General features: G+C 47.0%; 2 protein-coding genes across 3 annotated transcripts in view; one reads left to right on the top strand and one right to left on the bottom strand.

Moving 5' to 3' along the window:
- PACSIN1 (protein kinase C and casein kinase substrate in neurons 1) overlaps nucleotides 1–3,786 on the bottom strand; it is a 61,589-nt gene extending 57,803 nt beyond the window's left edge. For both annotated transcript variants that reach the window (XM_032792642.2, XM_032792640.2), the window contains exon 1: nucleotides 3,444–3,786. The gene's annotated coding sequence lies outside the window, so the exon portion shown is untranslated. The remainder of the gene's footprint in view (nucleotides 1–3,443) is intronic.
- An 18,830-nt stretch (nucleotides 3,787–22,616) lies between these two features.
- Nucleotides 22,617–26,900, top strand: part of RPS10 (ribosomal protein S10) — an 8,661-nt gene continuing 4,377 nt past the window's right edge. The window contains exons 1-2 of the mRNA XM_032792639.2: nucleotides 22,617–22,801; nucleotides 23,357–23,528. Of these exons, the coding sequence (XP_032648530.1) occupies nucleotides 22,652–22,801; nucleotides 23,357–23,528 (322 nt within the window). The 5' untranslated portion in view covers nucleotides 22,617–22,651. The remainder of the gene's footprint in view (nucleotides 22,802–23,356; nucleotides 23,529–26,900) is intronic.

Genomic DNA, 26,900 nt, shown 5'->3' with positions numbered 1-26,900 from the left:
TACAGACAGGGCAGAGAAAGTGAATGGGTAGCACCGTGTGTGGCCGGTGACTGGAGAATGTAAAGGCCTAGCAGCACTGCCATTGGCCAGCGAGGAAGCAGAGCTCCCAGCGCAGTGGCACAGAGAGCTCTCCTCGCTCCATGCACCTGCTGTGTGTGCATGGAGAGACCCTGATGACTCCCCTACCAGCTCCTGCGCCACACAAATATCCCAGATCAAATGCTGCAGTGCTATTGGCGTGAAAGGAGAGTGGTAATGGCTCCCCTTGGTTACACCTGCCACAGAGGACAGCTGCTAATACTACCTGCACTTGCAGCCTGTGTATGTCAAGCATGAGTCAGCAGCGCCGAGCTGGGATATGTGATACAGGCCCAGTGAGAGCCCATGGATACTAAGCAGCAGGCAGTAATGCACCTTGGAGTCTCTGATACAGGCTGCAGCCTGAAGATGGAGCCTAATGTGTCACTGGAGAAGCCAGTTCAGATTACAGCCAGAGCCTGCACCCGCATTCAGCTGACATGTCTAGGCCATGGGGTCTCTAGACAACAATTGTCAGGGGATGGGGTTTTCTGACACTGGAAATGGAGATCGAATACCAAAGCCAGCCTAGGGAGACCAGCCAGCCAAAGACAGCCTGACCTGGGATGATCATACCTGCTATAGCTGCCTAGCGTAAGGAGTGATGGGGATTTTCTGCTGATCTCTTTTGTGTCATCTCCCTCCGCTGCCAGCATAGCTGGGGAATTTCCTAGTCTATTGGGTTGTTTAATGTCTTCCAGTTGTTTGCCTCAGCGAGCTGTTCTGCCTGGATCTTTCAGTTTTGCTCACTTAACCACAGTGCTTAATCTGTGATGAAAGAAGTGCCAGGGCTCAAACAATTCATAACCTATGCAGCAAGCTCAAAGGTGCCGGGGTTCTGACCTGCCAAGCCTAGAGGTGGCAGGGCTCAGCCCTGCCAAGCCCTGGCACAAAATTAGCACTGCTGCACCCAGGGCCGGCTCCAGGGGTTTGGCTGCCCCAAGCAGCAAAAAAAAAAAAAAAAAAAAAAGCAGCGATCAGAATTGCGATCTGCGGCAATTCAGTGGGAGGTCCTTTGGGCCGAGCGGGCGTGAGGGACCCTCCGCCGAATTGCTGCTGAATCCCTGAAACTGCCACCCCACTCCCGAGTTGCCGCCCCAAGCACCTGCTTGATAAGCTGGTGCCTGGAGCTGGCCCTGACTGCACCATCTGTAGCTGATCAGGGACACTGAGCCTGATTCCCATCTCATGCCTATTCTTCCTCCAGTGTAACCCTAGTGACTCCAGTGAAGTTACTGTTGGTTTGCACTAGTGAAAGAGAGAGCACAGTTCAACCCACTGGGTCCAGGCCTCAAACTCAGGCTACAGAGAAAGGTGCCTGAATTCTACACTTAGAATACCAGTCCGAATCCAGATTTGGGGAGGGGCTAATTTTAGGCTCCCAAAAGCCTTAATATGGGACTTTCTGTCTGGTTCAGAAATCAGGGGCCCAATTCAGTGGTCTCTTACACCTAGTGCCAGAGCCTCTGTTCAGGTTGAATCCCCTCTGTGCGGCTCCAGCTTCATGCAGTCCACTTCCTCAAATCCACCTAGCGGGCAGGCCAGGGAAGGGACAGAGCATCAAATGAATGCAAGCAGGGCTGGATTGCGGCAATGTTGAGCAGAATTTAGTGCAGCCCTGGGGCTACACTAATGTATATTAGGGGCTGGTTTAGCCTCTGGGCAGCCCCAGAATCCTGGGAGGCAGAAAGTTGGTGCGATTGAGGACTAAGCCCCGACCGAATAATTTATATCAGGGTGTAAGTGGCAAAGTCATGTAGCTTGAACTGATCTGGCATGAAGCAGGCATGCAAATCAAGTGCAGACCAGATGCCAGTAAGGCCTAACGCAAACTGAAGGAACTTTAAAAATCTAGATACTCATCACCATTGGTGGTGTTTGTTTCCTGTGTCTTCACTCAGCTGTGACAGGAACCCCAGCCTGGTCAGTTTCACATTTTTGTTTCTAGTCTGTTTCCTATATTCTGTGTGACCCCATCAGAAATGGCTGGGAATGTAAAAAGGCAGCAACCTCAGAGCGCCAGATGCTGGAATGCTCAAGGGTGCCTACTTCCTAACTGCAGAACAGCTGATCTCAAAACGGGACCAGGTTTTCACCTCTGAGATGGCACCCAGGAGAAGGGAGAGAGCAAACTATAATCACAGCCATCCAAAAAGGTGGGGTTTTGGATGCCACCTGTGTAGCTCTATGGACCAAATTCTGGTCTTATGGAAAATGGCCCCATAACAAGTGCATGTGTCTGCTGCAAGATCAATATTTGGGGGTGCTTGTATCCCAGCCAGCAACAGCTCCTTTCCCCTGGAATAATCTGTTTGCATGGGCTGTATGGATCAGGGGCATAGTCACATAAATATGCAGATCCTTCCCTGCGATCCCAAGGTCCTGCCCTTCTGCTCTTGTCATGGTGGGGGTGTGCAGAGGGGTCTCTGCAGGGGAAGCCATAATAGGGACACTCTCATCTCATCTCATCCTTGAGTCCTCGAGCTTGGTGTGTGGGGTTTTCTAACCAGCATCTTCCAGAATTTGACTCTAGGTAACATCTTACAGGCTCAGTGTGTGATTCATGGTGCATAATATACAGTCCAGTGTTCTTAGTACACACTATATAATACTGTCCATGGTAGATATTACATACTACATATGTTATAAGCTCTCTACTCCTTCTACAATCATTATAGGCCTGATGCTGCCAGATGCTGACTGCACACAGCTCCTGCTGGAGTCCTGTAAGTGTCTTATAGATGTAGCCCCTATGACAACACATCCCTCATTGTCATTTTCTGTCTTTGGCCCCTTTATTGAAGTGTTACAGTGCTCCACGTATATCTGAGCCTTGGGGCCTTAGATCATTTTCAGGCCAGCAAAGACTCTGGGAGGCCACAAAAGGGGTAAGGTAAATGGCCTCTGAGCTGAGCAGCCCCAAGCAACTTCAGATAACAGAGCAGGAAATTCCCTGCTGCACAGGCGTGTGTAGTGGAAACACAAGTGGAGCTGCCCCCGTGTGTCTTACTCCTGCACTCATCTGTGTGGACAGGAATGAAATGCCAGCTGCCCCATCATTCGGAGCAGGACCTCACCCTGTTTAACGGCTCTCCGCAGCCACCTGACTCCAGCCCATCCCAGTGGAAAGTTACAGGCTTCCCTTAGCCTCCTCTCTCTCTTCCCAGGTGTTTTCTAGGTTGAGTCGCAGAGCAGGTCGACTGGAGGAATGTGTGAGCCACACGCCCCCAGCCAGTCCTGGCCCCTCATCCCAGCCAAGGTTAGCATGGTATGCCGGTGTAGTCACCGGTTAAAAAGCCTTACATGCCAGCCTCAAACCACGGTCCCGCTGCCCACAAGAGATCAGAGTGCAGCCCATGACTTACCTTTGAGAAGTGACAGCAGAGACCATGGGAGGCTGGTGGAAAGGCGAGGTTCAGCACCTGTCAGGCAGAAGACCCTGCAGGCTGGCTGCCTCCCCTACTGTATAGGATCCAGCTGCCAGGGACGCCTACTGGGTCCTTCTCTCGCTCTGCACATTGGCAGGAAGGTCACAGCAGATGGGGAGGAGGGGGGTAAAGATCAGCACGGAGATTAGAGAGGCATTTTTAGCCAGCCAATCCCTGCCTGGGCCCTGCATGATGACTCGCCCAGCAGCACAAGGTGAAAACAGAACTGTAGAAAAGACAGTGAATATGCTTAGAGCCGCGCTCTGCCTTTCCTGGGAGGGACGGTCCCCCCTCTTTCCTTTTCTCTCTCTCACATACAGTTCCCTTTCACTATCTCTCTCCCTCACTTTCTCTCTCCTTCCTGCTGCTCCCTTTTCCTTTTCCCTCGCTCTCGTCGTCCTCATGTACTTTTACTTTCCTTCTTTTCCCATTGCTCTCCCCTCATTTTCTCGCTCACATTCTCTTTCCCCCTCCTTCCCCATCACTGTCTCGCCTTTCCCCTCCCATTTCCTTATTCCCCATCACCCCATCCTGCTCCCTTTCCCCCTGCTCCCTCTCCCACAGCTCTCGCTCCCTCCCCCTCATGGTCAGAGTCTCAGCTCCCAGACCAGCTTTCACTAGCACCTGATGAAGCCTCCCTCCAGTCCCCTCTATGCAGGCAGAGGGAGAATGGGTGGGACGTGGCCACCCCTTCTAGCTCCACTCATTCTGCTGGGGGGCCCAGCTTGAGTCTAAAACTTGGGACCCCAAACATTTGCTGTCATCTCTCATCCTTAAGGCTGGCCCTCTTATCCCCAATATCCTGCTTTCTGAGCCATGCACAGTTCTCTCCCTTGCTTAGATAGATTTCTCTGTTCCTGGGGCTACTATAATACATACAGTGTAAACAGACCCTTTTCCCTCCTAGTGCTATTCTGCCTTGTAGGGGTGGTGGATACAGAGCCAGAGAGCAGCTCTCATCCTCTCTCCATCTCCTGGGGTCAGACCTCGTTCTGTCACCCCTGGACCTGGTGTTATCTCCTTTGCGTCATTGTCAGTTGTTAGGGTCAGGAATTCTGGACCATGAATCAAATGTAATGGGCAATGAGCAGGGGCTAGGCCAAATTCTGCTCTTACTCGGATGCAGCCCAGGGAAATCAGTAGAGTTTAGCTAGCTGACAGAGTGCACAATGGGTCCTTTTGTATTCGGGTGAGGGGAACTGCAATATTTATTGGCCTGAGCAGTAAATAATGACGTAAGTGAGCTCAGTATTGACCAGGAAGGGAAATCAATCTTGCTGTTCACCCTGTGAAATCAACTACTATGCAACTAGGTGCAGTGTTGCATTCTGGGGGCCAGGTATTTACATGCATAGCTCCAAGGTCAACGTGCAAAAATGCATACTTGCCTGCACCTGTGTGTGCAGGGCCTGGCTCTGTGGCCTTGCGTCTTGTGGAGCCCCCTACATCTGTTCAAAGAGGGTGTGAAAAGCTACCAAAGTGCCAGAGCAGCGTTTTACTCTCTCTTTGCATATGTATAAATAACTGTGCTCGATGCAGGGCAGTGAACAGCCAGGCTTCAGCCATCCAAGATATGTGCACAAACTGGATGACTGAATATGCAAATAGACATTGCCTGTAGATGACTAAATATCAGGAAGACAAGATGGGTGTGGCAATATCTTTTATTGGACCAACTTCTGTTGGTGAGAGAGAGAAAGAGACGAGCTTTCGAGCCACATGGAGCTCTTCTTCTTCAGAGCTCTGTGTGCCTGAAGGCTTCTCTCTCTCACCAACAGAAGTTGGTCCAATAAAAGATATTACCTCACCCACCTTGTCTCTCTAATATCCTGGGATTGGCATGGCTACAACTACACTAAACATGATAAAATCATTCTGCTGGTGTTGATTGCAAGCAACTGCTCCACAGGTGTAAACCCACTGCGAGAGGAGAATCTGGACCAGGGAAAGGCAATCTATGGCACGCGTGCCGAAGGTGGCACTCGAGCTGATTTTCAGTGGCACTCACACTGCCAAGGTCCTGGCCACCGGGCCAAGGGGCTCTGGATTTTAATTTAATTTTAAATGAAGCTTCTTAAACATTTTAAAAACCTTATTTACTTTACATACAACAATAGTTTAGTTATATATTATAGACTTAGAGAAAGAGACTTCTAAAGACGTTAAAATGTATTACTGGCACGCGAAACCTTAAATTACAGAGAATAAATCAAAGCTTCGTCTACACTACGCGCCGTATCGGCGGGTTACAATCGATTGCTCGGGGATCGATATATCGTGTCTCATCTAGACGCGATATATCGATCCCCGAGCGCGCTTATATCGATTCCAGAACTCCACCAACCCCAACGGAGTTCCGGAATCGACAGGGGGAGCCGCGGACATCGATCCCGCGTAGTGAGGACAGGTGAGTAATCCGATCTGAGATATTCGACTTCAGCTACATTATTCACGTAGCTGAAGTTGCGTATCTAAGATCGATTTTTCCCCGTAGTGTAGACCAGCCCGAAGTCTTGGCACACCACTTCTGAAAGGTTGCTGACCCCTGATCTGGACAATAGTATTTTAGTGCCCTCTAGTGGTAGTTTTGATTATAATTCTCCCTAGTATGGGAGAGACCTGTTGGCCTGCATTAATCTGAATACTTAAGAGGAAGATGGGTGTAGCTGTGTTTGGAGAATAGAAAGTAAAGCCTACAAAATGGTTAGCAGAACCTCTTCAAGTCTGTAGGGAGAATTCTGTTCTCTCCCCGATATAAATCCAGTGAAGTCAGTGGCATTGCTACGGTTTTATGCCAAGGTAACTGCTATGTTCACATCACACAAACATAAGTTAGAGAAAAATATAAATACTCTTGCTGGAAGTTTGCAACATAACACAACTTTATTTCTTACCATTCGGAAGGATAAAACACAGAGAGAAAGTCAGAGAGGAACAACTCATCCCACCTTATTCAAAGCTGTCTGCCTGCAAACAGACTGCTGTTTGGCCTAGATTGCATACTTCCCCACAGAGCCCCCTAGCCAGGAAGCAGGAGGAAGAAAAACCTTAAAACATAAAGTGACAGCTTGTAATTTGGACATAGTTTTCAATACATTGCAGTAGCCAAGAGCAGAAGCTGACCCAGCATCTGTACTCAAAAATCCCCCAAATCCCATGCATGGCCAGTATAAAACAACACTCATGAAGTTCTGTAGTATAACCAGCAGACGAAGGGGCGATGAAGTTTGCTATGTGACGAGCTCCCACACCTCTCGCCTTGGGTTGCCGGCAGGCCCTTATTACAAGGGATGATCCTTATTTTTTCATCTCTGTACAACAAGAACGGGAGCTGCAGAAAGCAGCAGAAATACCCCTGGCGAATGTAGGTGAGTGCTGCTTAGCATTATTATAAATGATGTATTAGTAGACATCCTTCAGTCTCGAGAGACCATAGGTATGCGCCCCTGAGTGGTAAAGAATTTACTCAGTTGGTTTTATGACATCCGCAAACGTGGCTGAAGAGACCCACTTGAGAGAGACAATCTCTGCTGCATCTGTCACATTTTAAGGTGATGTTTCGACCCTTTTGCCTCTGCCTTCTCCTCTGAGAAGCTGGACAGTTTCCTCTTGTAACTCCAGAGACCTTTGTTTAGCTCTTGTTTCCAAAGGCTGCAGTCTTGAGTGTATGATCTTCCCATTTGTCTACATCCATGTCCATTTCTCTGAGGTCTTGCTTGCACACATCCTTGAAACGCAATGTTTGGGTCTTTTTCCAGATGCCATATCACCATAGAGAATATCCTTTGGGATGGGCCCATTGTTCATTCAGCACACGTGCCCAAGCCAGCGGAGGCATCTCTGTTTGAGGAGTGTTTGCATGCTGGGTATACTGGCCCATTTGAGCACCTCCGTGCTGGTGACTCTGTCCCTCCAGGAGATTCCGAAATGATGATGATGATAATAATTAATATCAGGAGGAGGGCTGGGGTGGGGTGGAGGTGCTAAGAAAACAGTCCTTTATTTCTGAAATACAGCGTTGGCAACTCTGCAGTCCCTGGTTTCACAAACCTGTTCCGCTTTGGCCTCCTGTCCTGCTTGAAGTAGAACATCTCCTGCATTCGGTGCTGCTTGCAGCCAGACACACATTACGCCCGGTACAGACCATTGTCAGGGGCAGAGCCAGGGAGAGCAGCCGCTTCGCCCACTCCTGCGCATGTTCAGTCCCACCACCAGGCATGCTCAGTGGCTGCAGGGGAGCTCCAGATGGGGAGTGATGCTGCACCTGGGTGGGCCTGACTGGAGGGGTGGAAGCTGAGCATGGCACAGACTCAGTGGGCAAGGCGTGGGGACCAGTGGCTGCAGCAGGCTTGGCTCCGCAGGAATTGATGGTGACCAACTTGGTCTTGCCTTAGCCCCTTGAAACGTTGGGATGTATGAGCTAGCCCCTGGGATAAGGCCCGTGGGCCTGGCAAGCAGTCAGGGCCCTAGTTTTGCATCTCGTCTTCAAGGCTGCTGTTCTAGAAACACTGGTCCCCCTTAATGCTACGATGGGGCAGGGGCAGGGGCAGGGGCAGGGGCAGGTTCTGACCTGAATGACAGAACTGAATTGGCAGTGCAGCTTCCTGCAGCCCCTGTGTTCTCCTTCTAGGTCTCCTCTCTGAGCACCAAGTGGGCCCAGCCTTGCTTAGTGCATGAAATGTGCCCCAAATTGCTGACAGGGGAGGCATGGCTACACTGCAGGGGAAGGTCTTCCCATTGCATGCATTTATAACCTGCATGCCTGACAGCAGACGCCCATCCTGCTGCAGTCGCAGTGTGTAATGCATGCTTATGTTTTTTCTCACCTACCTCATGCTGAGCCTTGGAGTTTGATCAATCTCTGTCTACGCTGAAAGCAACAAGGTTCTGTCTGTCTTGTGGCACAAGCATGAGCCAAAATAAGCAACTCTCAGGGCAGAAACTCTCAGCACTGTAAGGGGATCACATATTAAAACATAGCCAGGGAACTGTACCGGTCATCCTTGCTGTTAGTCAGTTCCAGCTCCTTCCCCTTCTCACACGCTGCCCTGTCTCCCCCAGGAGTCTGGGAGGATCGGCTGTCTCACCTGTGAATGGCAGGGGAAAGTCCCCAGGATGCAGCAGGACCAGTGGTGGATTTATAGATAGTGGGGCCCTGGGTGCAGCTTCATTTTTTGTGGGGTCCCCCACTTGGGACCCAGCCAAGAAAAACATTCTCTCTTATCTCCCCTGTGGGAAGGGGTGAGGGGTGTGGGGTCTGGGAGGAAGTTTGGGTTTGGGGTGCGGGCTCTGGGCTGGGGCAGGGGTTTGGGGTGCGGGAGGGGGTTGAGGAGGGCAGCATGGCTCCCAAAGCGACCAGCACACATACCCCTCTGGCAGTGGCTAGGACCAGGAGGTCTCTGTGTGCCGCTGCCTGCACGTGCCACCGCCACAGCTTCCATTGGCCACAATTCCCAGCCAATGGGAGCTGCGGAGTCGGTGCTTGGGGCGGGGGCAGCACGTGAAGACACCCCCTCCCCTCCAGGGATGCGCAGAGATGTGCCAGCAGCCGGCTGCTTCCGGGAGCGGTGCGGGGCCACAAGCCACAGCATGCAGACAGCCTGCCTGCCTGAGCCCTGCTGTGCTGCCAGCTGGGACTCGGGGGCAGGTTGTCAGATATTTGTCTGCATTTTGGGGGGCCCCCCTGTCGTTGGGGGCCTCATGCCATGTAAATCTGCTTTTGAGCAGGACTGCAGTGCACGTGCAACCTGAGAATTCACAGCAGTGTTATCGACTCACCCACCGCAGCAGCTCTCCCCACTGTGGTGGCCTGCAGGCCTTCCTCTGATGAAGAAGGCGGAGCAGAAAGGCAGGAGTAGAGAGTCTGCTGAGGAAGGAGTCTTAGAGTGAATGGTGTTTCAGTTGGTTGTTTCCAGCCGGAGCACTCTCCCTTTGCTTGGCAGGGAGGCAGAGGGACACTCATTCACCAGCAGAACTGGGAAAGGAGAGGGGATGTTTAGCAGAAGAGGAGGATTCAGAGCGTTTAAGGCCAGAGGGAACAGTTAGATCATCTGTTCTAGTCTGACCTCCTGCACAGTGCAGGCCATTGAATTCCACCCATTTACCCCTGTATTGAGACCAGTAACTTGTGCTTGGCTATAGAGGCTCATCCAGAAAGGCCTCCAGTCCTGATGCAAAGGCATCAAGAGATGGAGAATCCACCTCTTCCCTCGGTAGTTTGTTCCCGTAGTTCATCGCCCACACTGTTGAAAATGCGTGCCATATTCCCAGTCTGAATGTGTCTGGCTTCAGCTTCCAGCCATTGGTTCTTGTTCTGCCTTCCTCGGCTAGATTAGAGGGCCCTTTAGTGCCTGCTATTTTCTCCGCAGGAAGGTACTTATACACTGTAATCAAGTCACCTCTCAATCTTCTTTTTGACAAGATAAACAGACCGAGCTGTTTAAATCACTCGCTGTTAGGCAGTTTCTCCAGCCTTTACGTCGTTTCTCCGGCTTCTGTTCTACACCCTCTCCAACTGTTCAACGCTTTAAGAAATATGGGCACCAGGACTGGACACAGTATCCAGTATCGGTCTCACCAATGCTGTATAGAGAGGTAAAATCATCGGCATTCTCCGACTCGCTTACTCCCCTGTTTATACACTCAAAGTTCATATTAGCTCTTTCTGCCCCAGCGTCGCACTGAGAGTGCATGTTCAATTGCTTGTCCACTGTGACCTTTCCAGAGGCACTGCTTTCCAAGATCCAGTAGTCACCCATTCTGTAAAGTGTGACCTGCATTCCTTGTTCCTTGACGTTTAACTTTGCATTTAGTTGTATTAAAATGCAGGAGGAAAAAGAAGATTCAGTCATGCCCAATAAAAAAACCTGAGCACATCTACATACACCCTAATTTGCTGAGGATGCAAATACAGGGAAATAGCAGGAGGGAGAGGAGATAAATGAAGAGAACGCAGAGTCGGCTCTGAGTTGAGACTGTTGGTGGCATCTGCAGTCCAGTCTATGAATCTGAAGTTCTATGCCTAGCTCTGCCACAGACATCTTGGGTGATACTGGGTCAAGTCACTTCCCTTCTTTCTGCCTCAGTTTCTGTTATCTGTGAAATAGGGACAGTACTTTCCCATCTCTCTTGGAGGTTGTGAGGCTAAGCTTATTAATACTAGTAAAGTGCTTTGAGACCCTCACATAGGCAGTGCTGAACTGGTGATATTATTGGGCTCTCTGTCTTACCTCTGGATACCCAGGGCCAGGTGGTGGCGGGGTTTCAAGTGTCTTGCACTAGCCTAACTCAGCTCCCACTGGCATCAATGGGAGAGTTCATCCTTGACTGCAAAAGGAGTGGAGGAGTTAGGCCAACACCGAGAGCTTTGGAAAATCTCACCCTGTGTTGCTTGGCTTTGTAAGTCAGGCTGGGCTGTAAAGGGTTTTGTGGGCAGCATCCATCGCCTCCTCAGTATTAATTGGCCTTTAGAATTTGATCCACATTTCCTACAGTACCAGACGCCTTCTTTTTGTCTGCAGGGGGCTTGTGGGTGGGTGGGCATGGATCACAGTACTGCTCTGCCACAAGGACTGTGAGCCTATGAGGGTGCCAAGGAAATCTGCCCCCACAGTGAGAAAAGTGTCTGGGTTGTAAACACCCGCCGAGACAGAGTGTGAAAGATGGGGTCTCCTTTCCACAGAACACGAGGAGGGTTTATGTGGCTGTGTCGTGTGTCCTACTGAAGCCAAGGCAGGCAGGACTGCAGGCATAAACGTGGACGTATCCTGCACAGCTACAATGGCCGTTGTCCCATCTCGAGCTGTTTGAATGGCTGGCTCTGGGGAGTGCTGCAGACTCTGAGCTGACAGAAGGGGATCCAGAGATATCTCCCACCCAGAAAGCTGCATAGAAATGAGGTTCCAAACAATAAACCCTTTGAGGCACATCATTTTGCACTGACCTGATTAAAAGAGTCTGTTTGAGGATTTTGACAAACCATTTTAATCTAAAAATCCCCTGCAGAGTCTACACTGGATTCCGTTTTCATCATAGCACTGAAATCTGTGTCTTCTCTTCACTGAATCTGCTGCGCTTGGGGACATGAAACAACCCCACTCTTCTCACTTCCAGCGGTTAGATTTGTACTGGGTTTGAAGGGCCAGCACCTCCCTGAAACAACAGGTTCAAATTCCCAGTGTGTGAATACAGCTATTGATTTTTATAGTATTTAATATATTGTTTATTAATGGTGGTAGCTCCTCCCTGTAGTGCCATCACTATGCATGGCTGTCTATAGAGATTAAAATAAACCCAGCCCCTGCTCAGAAGGATTTACAATTTAAGCCCCCCAATCCTGTAATTTTATCTGTGCAAATAGACACCCTGTGCCTATGTGGAGCCTCTCTGACTCAAATAGGATTCTGTGTGATCTTAAGGGCCTACCCACATGAAGTTAATGCAGCTTCATGTGTATTTAGAGAACCGTGTGATTGCAGGATCAAGGCCTAAATTAGGCAAACATAGCACCTGACAGAGGTAAGGAAGGAAGGTTCTAGCTCTAGGGCCTCCATCTGTGAGAGTTTTAGGTTTCAGTCCTATAGGGGCCTTGAGAGTGGGGCTATTCACGTGCTTCATGTTAAGCACTTTGCTGGATCGGGACCAGAGGGCTCACCATTTTGCCGGATGCAGCCTCTGTGCTGTAACACTATCTCAAGATAGACTGCCCACAGGAGAAAAGCCAGCAGGGTTTGGCTCATAATTTATCTAGTTCCTCAGTCTCTCTGGATTGCAAATGCTATCTATCTCAATGTATGTCAGTCAGCTAGCCATGATCACATTAACTATCTGTTAAAAAACAGGTGATTGGCACTAGGACCTTGAAGAAGCCCCATGAAACTGCCTGTATTTTCTTACTCTCTTTATAAAATATTTAAAAGCTCTGTCAAACGAAGTCTCCTTTCATTTTGCTGGGGGGAGGGGAGGCCCAACAGGGAGGGTGGTTCTTTCTGCTTAGAGCGCTGACCCTGTGATACTGTGTGGAGAGGGAACTTAACATTTCACCTTTTCTGCATTCAGCACAGCTTTTGTCCCTGAATTGGTCTACTTCTGATTTGTTTCATTTTCGGCACTAGGGCTGTGAGGAATAACGTGGGCTAAATCCTCGTTCCTCTTTCACTTGTGTGCATGACCTGGCAGGATAATTGGTAGAGCTCCAAACGTTTTACAAAGGAGGTAAATATCATTAAAACCCATTTAACAGATGGAAAAGGTGAGTCATGAAGCAGGGAAGTGATTTGCCCAACAGGTTAGTAGCAGAGCAGGGAGTAGAACTGTGGATTCTAGACTGCGAGTCTAGGGCTCTAACCACTAGCCCATCCTGCTGTGAAAAGAAAGACTTCTACAAAATGAGGGAAAGGTAGCAAGTATTTGTTCAAAAGAGTCAGGACTGTGGCCTGACAACCAAGATGGCCATCTGGAAAATCAGGCTGAGCAAAGGCTTTTCAAAGGGGCTCAGCCCTGGCCTAAGTCTGCTCCCATGCCAGCGGAGTTAGGTATACACTGAGTGCTTGTAACAGAGTGTTGGGCAGACCGGCAAATAGAATGCAGACAGATGGGCAAAACCCCCAGATCCAGCAGAAATTGTTTCCTTTATTTTGAATTTGCATTTTTGTTTTGACAAATGCATAAAGAAATGTAGAATAATAGTCTTAATCATTATAACAGCGATGGACTCACACCAAAATCCCAGGGCTGGACACTTCCACATTTGGAGGAAGCTCAGCTCTCTGCACACATTGAGTAAACGGACCCCTTGTGATGGTGCTCAGTTTATTATCCCTACTGGAGTACAGAGAGGTGTAGTGGCTTTCTGAGGCTTTGTAGGAGTTCTGCTGCACAGCTGGGAACAGAACCCAGCTCTTCCGGTAACTACATGCCATCCTCCCACCCAGAATTGGCGCACTGAATCTGTTGGACTTGGTTGTACCCACACCCTTGTAAACTGGGACCATGATCTGTGTATAATGTATAGAACTATACTGGCTCCATCAGTTTCAATGAACAGGATGGAATCAGACACAGTGGCAAAGTAATATGAAGGATAAGGTATACATGATCAATCCTATTGTGTATGCTACACAGCTGTCTACAGTGGGAATGTCATTCATCACTAGGATATGCACCGTGGCCACTCGGAACATCACAGAGACACAAATCTGATCCTCCTGCTCAAAAAAACAACAAAACAGCACAGGCTGATGCCACTTATGCTAAAGAAGACTCTCCACTAGTAAACAGTATTGGTCCTATGGCACACAGTTGAGCAGTTCTGACTCCAACTTGTAGAGGGCAGTCATATGCACAGTTCATTACACATTTAATTGGATTAACGAACCACAATTCTCCAAAACCTCCGTGTCTGGAATAGCTGCTTTCTATATATGACTTTCCTTTGTACACTGTTGCCTGACGCCAGCAAAGCTGGGAGTTAGCTAACACTACTCTTGCAATACCAGCACAGGGGGTGGCGGACACAGTGTTGTCTTTTGGTGAAGCACACAAAAATGTAAGTCATTTAAAAAAAATATCATTGGCCATGCTTATGGACTTGAGGCCCTGAGGGATAGATACAATCCTTCCAACTACGGATAGATTAAAAGCCCGTGTATGGCTTGATCCAACCCCGCTGAAGTCAACAGAAAGATTCCCTGACTTCAGTGGACTTTGGATCCAGCCCTTAATGCTCCAGCAATCTCTGCTTAGTATGTCTTACTGAGGATGTTGTTGAAGCAGACCAGGCCCTCCTGCTCTGTGACAGGATGGAACATACACTGCTTCCACCCTGGGGAGCAGGTGACTAGGATGCAGAATTGAACCCAGCTGCCGTCCTATGGGGAAGTACAGAGCAGAAATCACGAGGATGCAGGATAAATGAACAGACGCATCAGAGCTGGATGGCAGTCCAGAAGAGATGATGACGACAATAGCAGTTAATAATTGATAAATGCTAAGGCTGATCCAAGTTGTGCTGTAACTTAGTTAAGCATGGCTTGAATGTGTATGTCAGTGAATGCTGAGAGTGGAATCTGAGGTCCTGGTTCCCAGGGAAAAACTCATTACAAGCAAATGAGCATCTACTCTCTGTAGCATCTCTGCTAGCGCAAGAAGCAGCCAGCTACCCAATGGGAGATAGTCCTCCTAGCCAATCTAGCTGAGAGATAGGCCTCAGCCCTCATGAAGATGCATCAAGAGGGGAAGAAAGAGGGGGATAGCTCAGTGATTTGAGTATTGACCTGCTAAGCCCACGGTTGTGAGTTTAATCCTTGAGGGGGCCATTTAGGGATCTGAGGCAAAAATCTGTCTGGGGATTGATTGGTCCTGCTTTGAGCAGGGGGTTGGACTAGATGACCTTCTGAGATCCTTTCAAACCCTGATATTCTATGAAGCAGAAATTCAACATCTAAGGATAGCCTTGGGATCTGCAGGGACCCACAAAAGGACTCCTGTCCTTGAATTACTGAGGCTAGAATGGAGGTGGTCCCAGAAACATGCAAGTTTTCATTTGTCGTGCTTGTGCTTGAAGTGGGGAGATGTCTGCATAAAGGGAGAGGCTGATCCTGATCCTCACTGGTAAACAACATGCTCCTGCTTCCTCTTGCTTATCCTGGAGGGACTGTTAAATAGCAGAGATGCAAAAACCAGGAGGAATCAGCTGGTTAGAGAGGGAAACTGCTGGGCTGAGCCTACTGAAAACAACTGTTTTTGCTGGATGAAACAAGAGCAGGGCAAATTGTGGGGAAAGGAATGGACACCTTGTGAAGAATCCTCCCTATGCACTGCAGTGAATGCAGCAGCCCTTCATTCCGATAACTGCAGTGCCCTCTAGTGCAATTGGCTGAACAGAACCATTGCTCGAGAAAGTTTTCAGAAGGGGGACACGGGCCGCACTTCTGCAAAGATTGTTAGTCATTACCCTATTGCATGTGTGCAGAGGGAAGGGAGCTGAAGAGAGGATGCAGGAAGACAGGATGAGAGGGGCTCCCATTTAGGGTGACCAGATGTCCCGTTTTTAAAGGGACAGTCCCATTTTTGGGGACTTTTTCTTATATAGGTGCCTATTACCCCCCATCTCCTGTCCCGTTTTTTCACAGTTGTTATCTGGTCACCCTACTCCAATTAGAGGTAGGAAGTGGGGGTTTAATGCAATGAACCCAAAGAAGTAATAGTGGGTTTAAAGCAATATCATTGTTATGAGTGCAAAAAATTGTGTGTGTGTGTGTGTAACCTTTCTCCCTTCGTCTCCCACGTGTTACATTATGTTTAGAATTAGCTACTATCCTGGAAGCTGCTCCATGTGTGCAGATCCCTAGATCCCTGCATCCCTATGGATCCCCACTGACTTTAGCAGGGGGTCCCCACTGGGCTAAGAATCTGCTTATGCCGAATACCATTCAAGACAGGTGCCTTGGATTGGAAGCTCTTCAGGGCAGGGACCATGTTGAATTTGTCTGGCTGGAAAACACTTTGGGCAGGGACTAATTATGCATAATTGTAATGGTGGTATTTCCACTGTAAAATCCTGAGTGTTTTGGAGCAGTAGATTGTATATAAACGAAAGTATTGTTGTTTTATTATCACAAAGGTTGATTATTTAAGTGGGACTGGCAGGCCAAGCCAACTCTGTTGCTATTTCAAAGTCTGCAGGGAAGATCTATGACTGTTGAAATGTGAATTTGGCCCAATATTAGCAGTTAAATAAATGCTTGACCCACATATTAGGAAAAGAATTTAGGGAGAAAGTGGGTCTGGTATAATATACACAGTCACTTTGGGATTGCTGATGGAATCAATCAATCCATATTATGGTTGCAAGTGGCTCTTATGCTGCTCCTATCTGACAGCTGTGTACACCTTCTACCACCAAAACTCCGATTCTCGCAGTGGCGTGTCTGGTATTATTTTGAGGCTCTAAAGAGAAGGATGAGTTTCCTGAGGCTGCATGTCTCAGATAATGTGCTGTATTCTCTTCCACATGAGAACATGAGCTACATTCACCCCAGCCTTTCTGTATTAAAGACTACGTGACCTTTATTGTGTTGCAGAGAGCAAACTCTCTCTCAGCACGTTCAGCCAGCTGGAAAGGGCAGCCTCCTTGGGAGGCAGCAGCTGTTTTGATGTGCTGAGGAAATGCAGAGTCAGCTTGATGGCTTTATTTATTTATTTTTTTCTATTCAGCTCATGATTTCATTTCAGTGGTGGCACCCAATTTTTCCCAAGTGAGGGACCGCAGAGAAGTAACAGGCCAGGAGCACATGAGAGACAATCTGACAGACATAAGTAGCCAAAAAAGAATCTGGTTGCATCTGTCCTCATCTTCCATGCAGTGACACAGCCTATGGAGACTACAAGCCCCACTGTGCAAAGCTCCATCTTGAAACCAGTGGACCTGTGAAACCTCAAAATTAATTTAATAGTGGTGGGCTGTGTATTTATTTATTTTTCCACAAATTATTGGTTTGGACTTTGGTTTATTAGCTGTTCACCACACAGGCCCTGATCTTGCCAAGAGCTCCATGCAGACAGTCCACAAAGAGCTTGCTGCAGGATCAAGGCCAGAGACTGTACGCTGTGAAGAGACTTTAATGAGTGACAATAATGCATAGGAATGACTCTCTGTAAATGGGAGGGAATGGCTTATTGGATTAATCCTCAGGTTTTTCACTCCAAGACACAGATTCAATCACCAAAGTGTTTGTATGTGGTTCTTATATTGTTTGTTACCATAATAAAAGACAAAACTCCCTTCATGCAGACCTGTGGATAGCTAAATAAATATGTTCTTTGATGCAAGCTTTTTAAGATTTCTGAGTGATAATAGCAGCAGAGAATCCTGTGGCACCTTATAGACTAACATACGTTTTGGAGCGTGAGCTTTCGTGGATGAATACCCACTTCGTCAGACGCAGGTAGTGGAAATTTCCAGGGGCAGGAATATATATGCTAGCAAGCAAGCTAGAGATAACGAGGTTAGTTCAATCAGGGAGGATGAGGCCCTGTTCTAGCAGTGATGAGGCAAACCAGGGAGGAGAAACTGGTCTGTAATTGGGCAAGCCATTTCACAGGCTTTGTTCGCCAGAGGCTGATGTGTCAAAATTTGCAGATGACACGATATGCCCAGCAGATTTTCTCTGAAGCTGTCCGAAGTTTTTTGGCTGCAGGATGGCCACCTTTAAGTCTGCTATGTGTGGCCAGGGAGGTTGAAGTGCTCTCCTTACAGGTTTTGCTATATTGCCATTCCTGACATCGATTGTGTCCATTTAATCCTTTCTGTAGTGACTGTCCATTTGGCCGAGTGTACATAGCAGAGGGGATTGTGGGATTATGGATGGCATATATACCTGGTGTGCCTGCAGAATGAACCAGATGGAGGCGACTGGTAGGTCCTGTGATGGTGTCGCTGCGTGTAGATATGTGGGCAGAGTTGGCATCGAGGTTTGTTGCATGGATTGGTTCCTGAGCTAGAGTTACTATGGTACGGTGTGCAGTTGCTGGTGAGAATACGTTTCAGGTATAATAAAAACTGGGATGAGGAATCTTCTGCCCTCTGCTGGGAGCAGAATGATTTATTTTATTTATCTATGTTATGAAATAACAACGCCAAAAAGAATATAATAAAGACTTCCTGCCTCTATCTATCCCACAGGTATATCAATTTCCCTGCTTTCTCAGTGATGAGTTCCCTGCTCTTCTCATATATAAATGTATACAAGGTACAATATTGTATAGCAAAGGTCCAAAGGCTCCAATGTACAATTATGATTTGGTTTCCAGTAATCACTCGTTAGTGATGTTGTTTAATGCTTTTACTGTGGAATGCTTCAGTAGTTTTTTGTAAGTTGATGAGAATTCATTTTTCTTAGCAACTGATAAGATCCAGAGTCTAGCAGCTAGTTGAGGCCATGATGTAAGACCCATATATTTTGTTTAATGTTTGATTGGTTGTTGATTTCTCTTAGATTTTTGCAAATGCCAGCTCTAATTTGAATTTAAATTAGGGCATCCATCTATGTTTCAAGGAAGGAAAGAACATCTATATGAAGAATACAGGACAGCATCAGCATTTCTTTTTAAGGGTCAGTATCTTGACTGTTTTATTCACGGTACAAAGTCATACATCTGTGCACAGGGTACGATGCTTCAGTGAAATACCAGGCAAAGTATGTTAGAGGATGTGGTATGTTTTGGGTGCCAAAAGCTAGATCTGTTGAGGTTCTGATTGTCATCTGCTCAGTACCTCTGAGGAGACACTCAGCCCTTCTCAGCTAAGACATCTCCTTTAAAATATGCTACATGGTCACCATGATTTTAATCTGTGTAATTGCAAAACTTATTCTTGTTTATTATTCTGAGCATTTATAGAGCATCAGTCATCATTTGCTCTAGGCTCCTTTACAAGGTTTATATGGAGAAATTAGTTATCTTAATGTTGCTGATTATGTTGTGCTTGGATGCCAACAAACCCTCAACATTTAGTTGGAGAATGAAAAGCCAGACTGATGACTAGAAAGCCAGGGATGGCAAAGCGATGGGATGATGGCTGGCAAGTGACTGGGATTCAGTGACTTAATTGAATTTGGACTGCTAGGTTGGATCATTAGCTTCCCAGGAGTTAGCCAGGTACTGATGGGGGATGCAACGTGAACACTGATCCAAACCCCCGCACCTCGTTATCTTAATGACATAGCATATCTGCCTAACCTCAGGCTGTTGGCTTGGAATTCAGGTCTGGTCTACACTTAAAAAATAGCAAAGAGTCCTGTGGCACCTTATAGACTAACAGACGTATTGGAGCATGAGCTTTCGTGGAATCCGACGAAGTGGGTATTCACTCACGAAAGCTCATGCTCCAATATGTCTATAAAGTGCCACAGGACTCTTTGCTGCTTTTACAGATCCAGACTAACATGGCTACCCCTCTGATACTTAAAAAATAGATCAACTTAGCTACATCGCTCTAGGCTCTGCAAAGTTGTGCGCCCTGAGCCCTGTAATTAGGTTGAACTAGCTCCTGGTGTACATGCAGCTAGCCCAATGGAAGAATTCTGCCGACAATCTAGCTACTGTCTCCTGGAGAGGTGGAAAAATCCCTTCTGTCGATGTAGGATGCACCTACACTAATGTGCTACAGCAGCACAACTGCAGTGACGTAGCTGTGCTGCTATAATGGACGTACCCTTCACTCAGATTTCTCAGGGCCTCAAACTTGCCTCCTAAGGCCTGGTCTACACTTAAAATTTAGGTCAACATAGCTATATCAGTCAATCCATACCTCTGTCCAACATAGCTGTGTCAACCTAACCCCCAGTGTAGATGCAGCTAGATTGATAGAAGACTGCTTCCATTGACCTAGCTACTGCTGCTCGGTGAGATGGCATTCATATACTGATAGGAAAACCCTTTAGTGGGGGATTGGTCTTGCGTTGAGCAGGGGGTTCGACTAGATGACCTCCTGAGGTCCCTTCCAACCCTGATATTCTATGATTCTATGACTGGCATAGGCTGCGTCTACACTATCGTATTATGCCAGCAGAGCTACAGCAACATAGTTATGCTGCTATAGCCCCCATATCGCCTTTGACATACCCAAAATCTCAGGAATTTCTGTTGACTAGATCAGTGGATCAGAGAGGGGTCTGATTTAGGCCGGTTACAAAGAAGACAGGTGGCATCTGTGCTAACACTGGCCCTGATCCTGCAACTGGATAAGCAAGGATGGGCTATTCTGTGTCTGCATGGAGCTCCACTGATTTCAAATGGGGCTTTGTGGGTGCAGGGGTCCAGCTGCAGGATTGGGGGCAGGAGACGACTTATCTGGCTCCATGCTGCAGATGACAGTGCTTTGTTACCATGGATAGGATCTGAGAGTAGCTGGGCAGGTCATTTTGCTGGGGGGACCGATGTCGTTATTAATTCAATATGGTCTAACGGGTCTCTGGATTTGAGTGCCCAGCGCAAAGTACAGACTTGGCCAGACTGTCAGAGGGACTGAATTCTCCTTGAATTCAATAGAGCAGCAGCTCTGGAAATCAGAACCCTGTTCTCTTAAACTAGGTATATTTAAAAAAAGTGAAGCACCCAACATCCAAAGCCACTTAAACCCCTCCCCCGCACTCCCGAAAAAAACTGGCTACAAGAACATAAATGGCATTTCCACTCAGGCGCTTCCACGGTCACCCAAGTGCTTTGCTGGGGAGAGGGGTCCTAACGTCATTTTCCTCCGGCACTCGATTAGTCGCTTGTGCAGCAGCTGCGTGGGGTCCTTCGTGGAAAACCGAAAGAGGCCGCCCCGCGCATGCTCTTTCCTTTCCAGCTCTGTGGCTTCCTGTTACTGGCACGGTAAGTCCGGGCTCCAGTCGCTTCATCTCCCTCACATCGCCGCCATCCTGCGGCTGGGGGCCCCGGCTTGGCTCTCGGCGGCGGGCGGGTTCCCTGCGCCACACGCCCACGGGGATATTTCGCGGGAGGGCCCCTGGGCGGTGGCGGGAGCTAGGCCGCAAATTGGGCGGGGGAGCTTGCGGCCTAGCGGTGGCCGTTGGGCCTCGGAAGTGGGGGGAGAGAGAGTGGGGTCTGGAAGGCTGATTGTATATGGGTGGGGGGAGAGGAGGGACTGGGCTGCTGTTGGGGAGGGTGGGAGAAGCTATGCTGTGCCCTTGGTAGGGCCCAGGTGTGGGGTTAGAGGGGATGGGGTGGGTTAGTATGGGCTAAACTGGAGGGAGGAGAGTAAGGGCTAAACTGGGAAATCCGATTTCCCTTTTCTACCCCCTTGTAAACTGAGGTAGTGGTGGCACCTCTAATCCTGCTGGTATGGAAGAAGGTCCTGCTTTCTTTGTACTGCAGGGAGGGATGGAAAGGTCTAGTTTGACTCTGGTCTTCGATTGAGACTGAGTAGCAGGTTGAGCACCACCACACACTGTTCTGTACCAAAGTGCTGAAGAGCTATTTTCCTGTTGCTTAGTAATGGGTTCTTCATGGTCTCCATACATGTGGGATCTGTTTCCTCTTTATATAAATCTTCTGTGAACATAAGATGATTTTTGCTGTTGAGTGTTCCTATCTTAAAAAGATTTAACACTTACAAGCTTTGGTTTTGTAGCTGGGCTAATATTAATCAGAAAGAAGTAGCCCAAGCCAAAATGGTTTGTTTGGGGTTTTTTGGTCCCATGTGCAGTGGTGGGCAGTTACTGTTTTCTGGGTCACCTTAACTGTGGGATCACCATAAGAAAATACATATTAGGTGCTATCCTGATAGCACACCCACTTTATTGGATTTTCTTCCCCCATCTATCAGTTTGGAAGTGAAGCATCCCGGGGTTCCTAATCTTTGAAAGTTATTTCAATTGCAGTGATGTGGGAGTTCCATTAGGTGTCCAACATGTAGGATGCATATTGTACAAATATTACTAAAAGTCATTCCACTACACATGTGTTACTGTCTCTTGGTCTTGCTGTTGTCTTCTGAACTAGCTGACGAAGACAATAGCAGATAAAAGCAGCAGAGAATCCTGTGGCACCTTATAGACTAACAGACGTTTTGGAGCGTGAGCTTTCGTGGGTGAATACCCACTTCGTCAGACACAGATGTTTGCCTAAGTGTGGTTGCAGAGCACAGTTCAAAATTGCTACTGTTAAGAATTACAGTAAAGACTATTCTCCTCCTTGTTTCCCTTGGCTGGCTTCAGTGCGTGAAGGAATTGTCTGTAGCATTTATTATTGGGAAAATTGAATTAAATGCAGTAGAAATAGTCTGTGGAGATATGTAAAAGCATTCTTGCAGAGATGCTGTTTTAGGGTCCATCTACACTACAAAGATAACTGTCATCAAAAAGTTTACTCTGCTTGCTCTTCCTTGTGGATCATAATATGGGCTTCTGAGCAGCTGAACTATGCGGTCTTGTAGCAAACTTATATGTATCTTGCCAGTTAAGGTGCAGTAAGGATTCCCATAATTTCTAACATGGTTAAAGGTGGTGGTGCTTTGTTCAGTGAGTTACTGCAGGTCCAGCATGGAATCAGATGGCTTAAAATAAAACATAGGCCAGTTATTAGATCTAGCAACACACTAATGTATTACTGCTAATCTAATAACTATTGATTTCTCTGTCCAGATGTTGATGCCCAAGAAGAACCGGATTGCCATCTATGAACTCCTTTTTAAGGAGGGAGTGATGGTGGCCAAGAAAGATGTTCACATGTCTAAACACCCAGAGCTGGCAGACAAGAATGTGCCCAACCTCCATGTGATGAAAGCCATGCAGGTATGAAGAATTAATTTATGGATATGCACTGGGCTGTAAAAACAACTTTAATTTATGTTTTGGGACCTCCTGAAGCTGGTGCAGTGAGCACCACCTGAGTAATCCTGACATTACTTCTTTTTGTTTAAAGAGAGAAACAGAAGCTCCAATGGAATTTGCCTTTTTTCCAGATTACTAGTTTTTTCATGCTAACTTCATCGATCATACACAAACTGCATAGAAAGCTTTTGTATTGTGAAGCATAAGAGTCATAATCCTCTCTCTGAACCTCTGATTTTAGCATCATTTTTAGTTCAGGTTTGCATAATGACCCTTGAATTATTAGTTTCATGGAATGTGAATAGTTAATATGTTGAAGATACTGCATCTTTCTGTGCATTCACTTGTATTTCTGAGCTACCGAATGTCTAGTTGTCCATTCTCCACCCACCCCCAATAAACTACTGCAGTGGTCTGACTGGTAGTATTTAAAGATATTAGGTGGTCAAAATCAAATGCTCATGTAATAATCTACCTGCAACTGCAAAAAAGGTTAACCATAATTTCTTTCCTTAGTCACTGAAATCACGTGGCTACGTGAAGGAGCAGTTTGCTTGGAGGCACTTTTACTGGTATCTGACCAATGAGGGTATCCAGTATTTGCGTGATTATCTTCATCTACCCCCTGAAATTGTGCCTGCCACCCTGCGCCGTAGCCGCCCTGAGACGGGTAGACCGCGGCCCAAAGGTAAGCTACCGTGGGATTCTTGGGTGGGTGATACAGGGCGGGGGCGAATAACTGTGTAAATTACAGTTGAGCTTGCTGGATTGTATGGGCATAGTGGATAATCAGCTGAATGTGAGCTCCCAGTGCTGTGCAGTGGCCAAAGGGCAAATGCGATCTTTTGCTATATAAAGGAAAATATTGAGTAGGGCGGTTCTATTACCTCTGCATTTGACACTGGTGTGACTAGTACTTGATATTGTGTCCAGTTCTGGTGGACACAGATCAAAAAGGAAGTTTTGAGAGGGTTCAGAGAGGAGCCACAAGAATGATAAAAAGATTAGAAAACATGTCTTATAGTGAAAGATTCAATGAACTCAATCTGTTTATCTTAACAAGGGTTACAGAGTGACTTGATTAGCTTAGAAGCACTTAGATGGGGAACAGAAATGTGACTTGAGTTTGGCAGACAGAGGTCAAGGTGAAAAAAGATACAATGGTTGGAAGCTGAAACTAGGCCAAGTCATACTAAAGTAAGTTGGAACTTTCTGACAGTGAGAAACCTACACTGGAACAACTTACTGAGAGTTGTGGTGGACTTTCCATCAGTAGTAACCTTTAAATCAAGGGGGCGGTGGGGGGAGATGCTCTAGTTCAACCAGGAATTATCTCAAGGAAGTCTTGTGGCCTGTGTTACACTGAAAGTTAGACTAGATGATCACCAAATTCCCTTCTGGCCTTGTCTATTAAATCATTGCAAATCACGTTGGTTCTTTTTTTTCGAAGCTAAAAGTATCCTTCTAGATAGGGATATACTTGCAAAATGAAAATACACATTTACGCTATACACATTGATTATTCCTGTCTATCTGAAATATTCAAAGGCAGTACGTAAATACAAAATGTATTAATGGTTCCTACAGACCCCTGAAATCTAGTCCATTCATGTACTTCCAAGAGGCTTATTTTAGGATGGCTCATGACATGCAAAGAACAAAATTGGGGTTGATTAAAATTTCACCCCTGTTATGCAGTGTGCTGCACACTAGCTGGTGGCCTGCCACTTCACCTTCTTAGGTAGCAGTATTTTATTGGAGCTGTATGACTGACTTGCAAAACTTCTTGGGATTCTCTGTGGTGAAATGGTGCTATAGTAAAGATAAAGCATAAGTTAGTCTTAGACAGCTATGACCAAACCACACACATCACTGCCACTCTCTTTTCTGCCTTTGTGCAGAAGATTAAAGGACACTTGAGTCTGATTTTGGTGGTGTGGTTAGGTTAGTTTGTGGGTGCTGGGTCGTGTATATCACAGGCCATCAACAGGAGGTTTGACTGGATGATCTAATAGCCTTTACTGGCCTTGAACTCTGACACCTCCCTCAGTTTATACTGCTGAATATGCTTTTAGGTGTTTGTAACACTGAAGATTACAAAAACTGAAAGAGAATAATTCTTTCTTTGACTTGTTTGCTTTGTGCATTTGGAAGCACTCTGACTTCCTTGCTATTGTCTCTGTCTAGTCAGTTTCCCCTGTTCATTTATGTAACACAGCAACAGGGGAAGAAACATTAAAACATAGAAAAATATGCTTTTACAATCACAAGTTACCCAGGGAACAGGGGGCAGGTGTATTTCCTGAAATACCATTTTATTTTAAGTTGACTATATTTCAGTGTGATGTACCTTGACTTGCTGCTGCAAACTCAGCTAAACTTCTGAAGGCCCAACTTGGTATCTGGATGTGGGTGTGGCTATAAAATTGAGAACAGTCCTGGATGGAGGAGAGAAACTACTGCAAAAGTTGATATTGCAAGGCCTGCAGCGATGCTCAATTTTGGCTCTCCCTTGAGGTGGGAGAAAGTGGGACTTTTGCATGGGGGGGGCGGCTGCCACTTGTCCACAGTAAGAGTCATCTGCCCTCAAACAAGAATACCCTCGTCTCTACCACTTAGAAGTGCCTGCACTACATTTTTATTCTTGAGATGGGAAGTGCCTTACTGATTTTAAGTTGCATTGTAGCTCGTTTAACTACTGCTGAGCCACATGCTCAGCCCCAAATGTGTGTGAGATATACCTATCTCCTAGAGCTGGAAGGGACCCTGAAAGGTCATTGAGTCCAGCCCCCTGGCTTCACTAGCAGGACCAAGTACTGATTTTGCCCCAGATCCCTAAATGGCCCCCTCAAGGACTGAACTCACAACTCTGGATTTAGCAGGCCAATGCTCAAACCACTGAGCTATGTAACTCTTTAAGACCTTTCTATGTTAGCCGGAGAAACGGTAGTGCCTTTTGAGCAAACTGTTGAAATTCTTGCCAGGAAGATGCTTTGACCAGTGTTGACAGGATTTAAATGTGTTTTTTTTTTTTTTTTTTTTAATGCCACTTGTTGCTTGGTCTCTAAGGCTATGTCTACACTCACAATTGAACAGCAAAACGTTTGTATTTCAGAGGTGTTTAGCACCTCATCCCCCCACCCCCTCAAAGACATAAGTTTTGCTGCAACATATGCCAGTGTGAACAGCGCATTGTTGGCAGGAGAGCTGACAACCAGCAGCTATACTGTGTGACTTTTAGCAGCATGGCTGTGGCATTAAAAGCTGTGTAGTGTAGACATAGCCCAAGATCCCAGGTTTGTCTTTTCTCTTTCCTGTGAGATACTGTGATTTACAGAAGTGTGTGTGAAACTTGCAGGTTAAAATTTGCTTTTGAGTTCCTCTAGTGAAGGTAAACCTCAGCGTGTATAGCACAGAAGTCTTAATCGCTATACACTCTACAGTGTAAATGGTGTTAACTACAACATTGATAGAGCTATACCCATTGTCCAGGTGTAATAGCTAGTGTGGTTATAACATGCTTTCTCTGTTCAAGGAAAATCGTATTTTAAAGTGTGCTAATTGTGCTCTAGAGTACTGCTGTGTATTTGATACCAGGATCTCAAGTGTTTTTAACCATGTTATGTGTATAATAGTGTTTGATTGCAAGTTTCAGGACAGAGGGGGGCCAGGATTCAGTGCCATAGTGCCCGTGGCTTCCTAGAGAACATAACTACCCAAAGTGTAGCCCTCTTTGCTCAGAGGAGTGAGGAGAAGTGGATGTAGCAGAAGGCCGGTTCAGAGGTTGTGCCCTATAGATGTGTCACTTGGATACCTCGCTATGGTAGAACCGTTCTGTTTTCCCTTCACCTAAACATGAGAATTAGTTTTTTCATGAATTCTAATAGGCAATTTTCTTCCTCCAGAAAGGGCATGGCTACACTTACATTTTTGCAGCGCTGGTAGTTACAGCTGTGGTCGTACAGCTGTGTAGGGCCAGCGCTGCAGTGTGGCCACATTTGCAGCATTTGCAGCGCTGTTGGGAGTGGTGCATTGTGGGCAGCTATCCCAGCGTTCAAGT

This window comes from Chelonoidis abingdonii, chromosome 4, assembly GCF_003597395.2.
Source record: "Chelonoidis abingdonii isolate Lonesome George chromosome 4, CheloAbing_2.0, whole genome shotgun sequence".
NCBI lineage: Eukaryota > Metazoa > Chordata > Testudines > Testudinidae > Chelonoidis > Chelonoidis abingdonii.
This window is presented reverse-complemented; position numbering and strand designations above follow the sequence as displayed.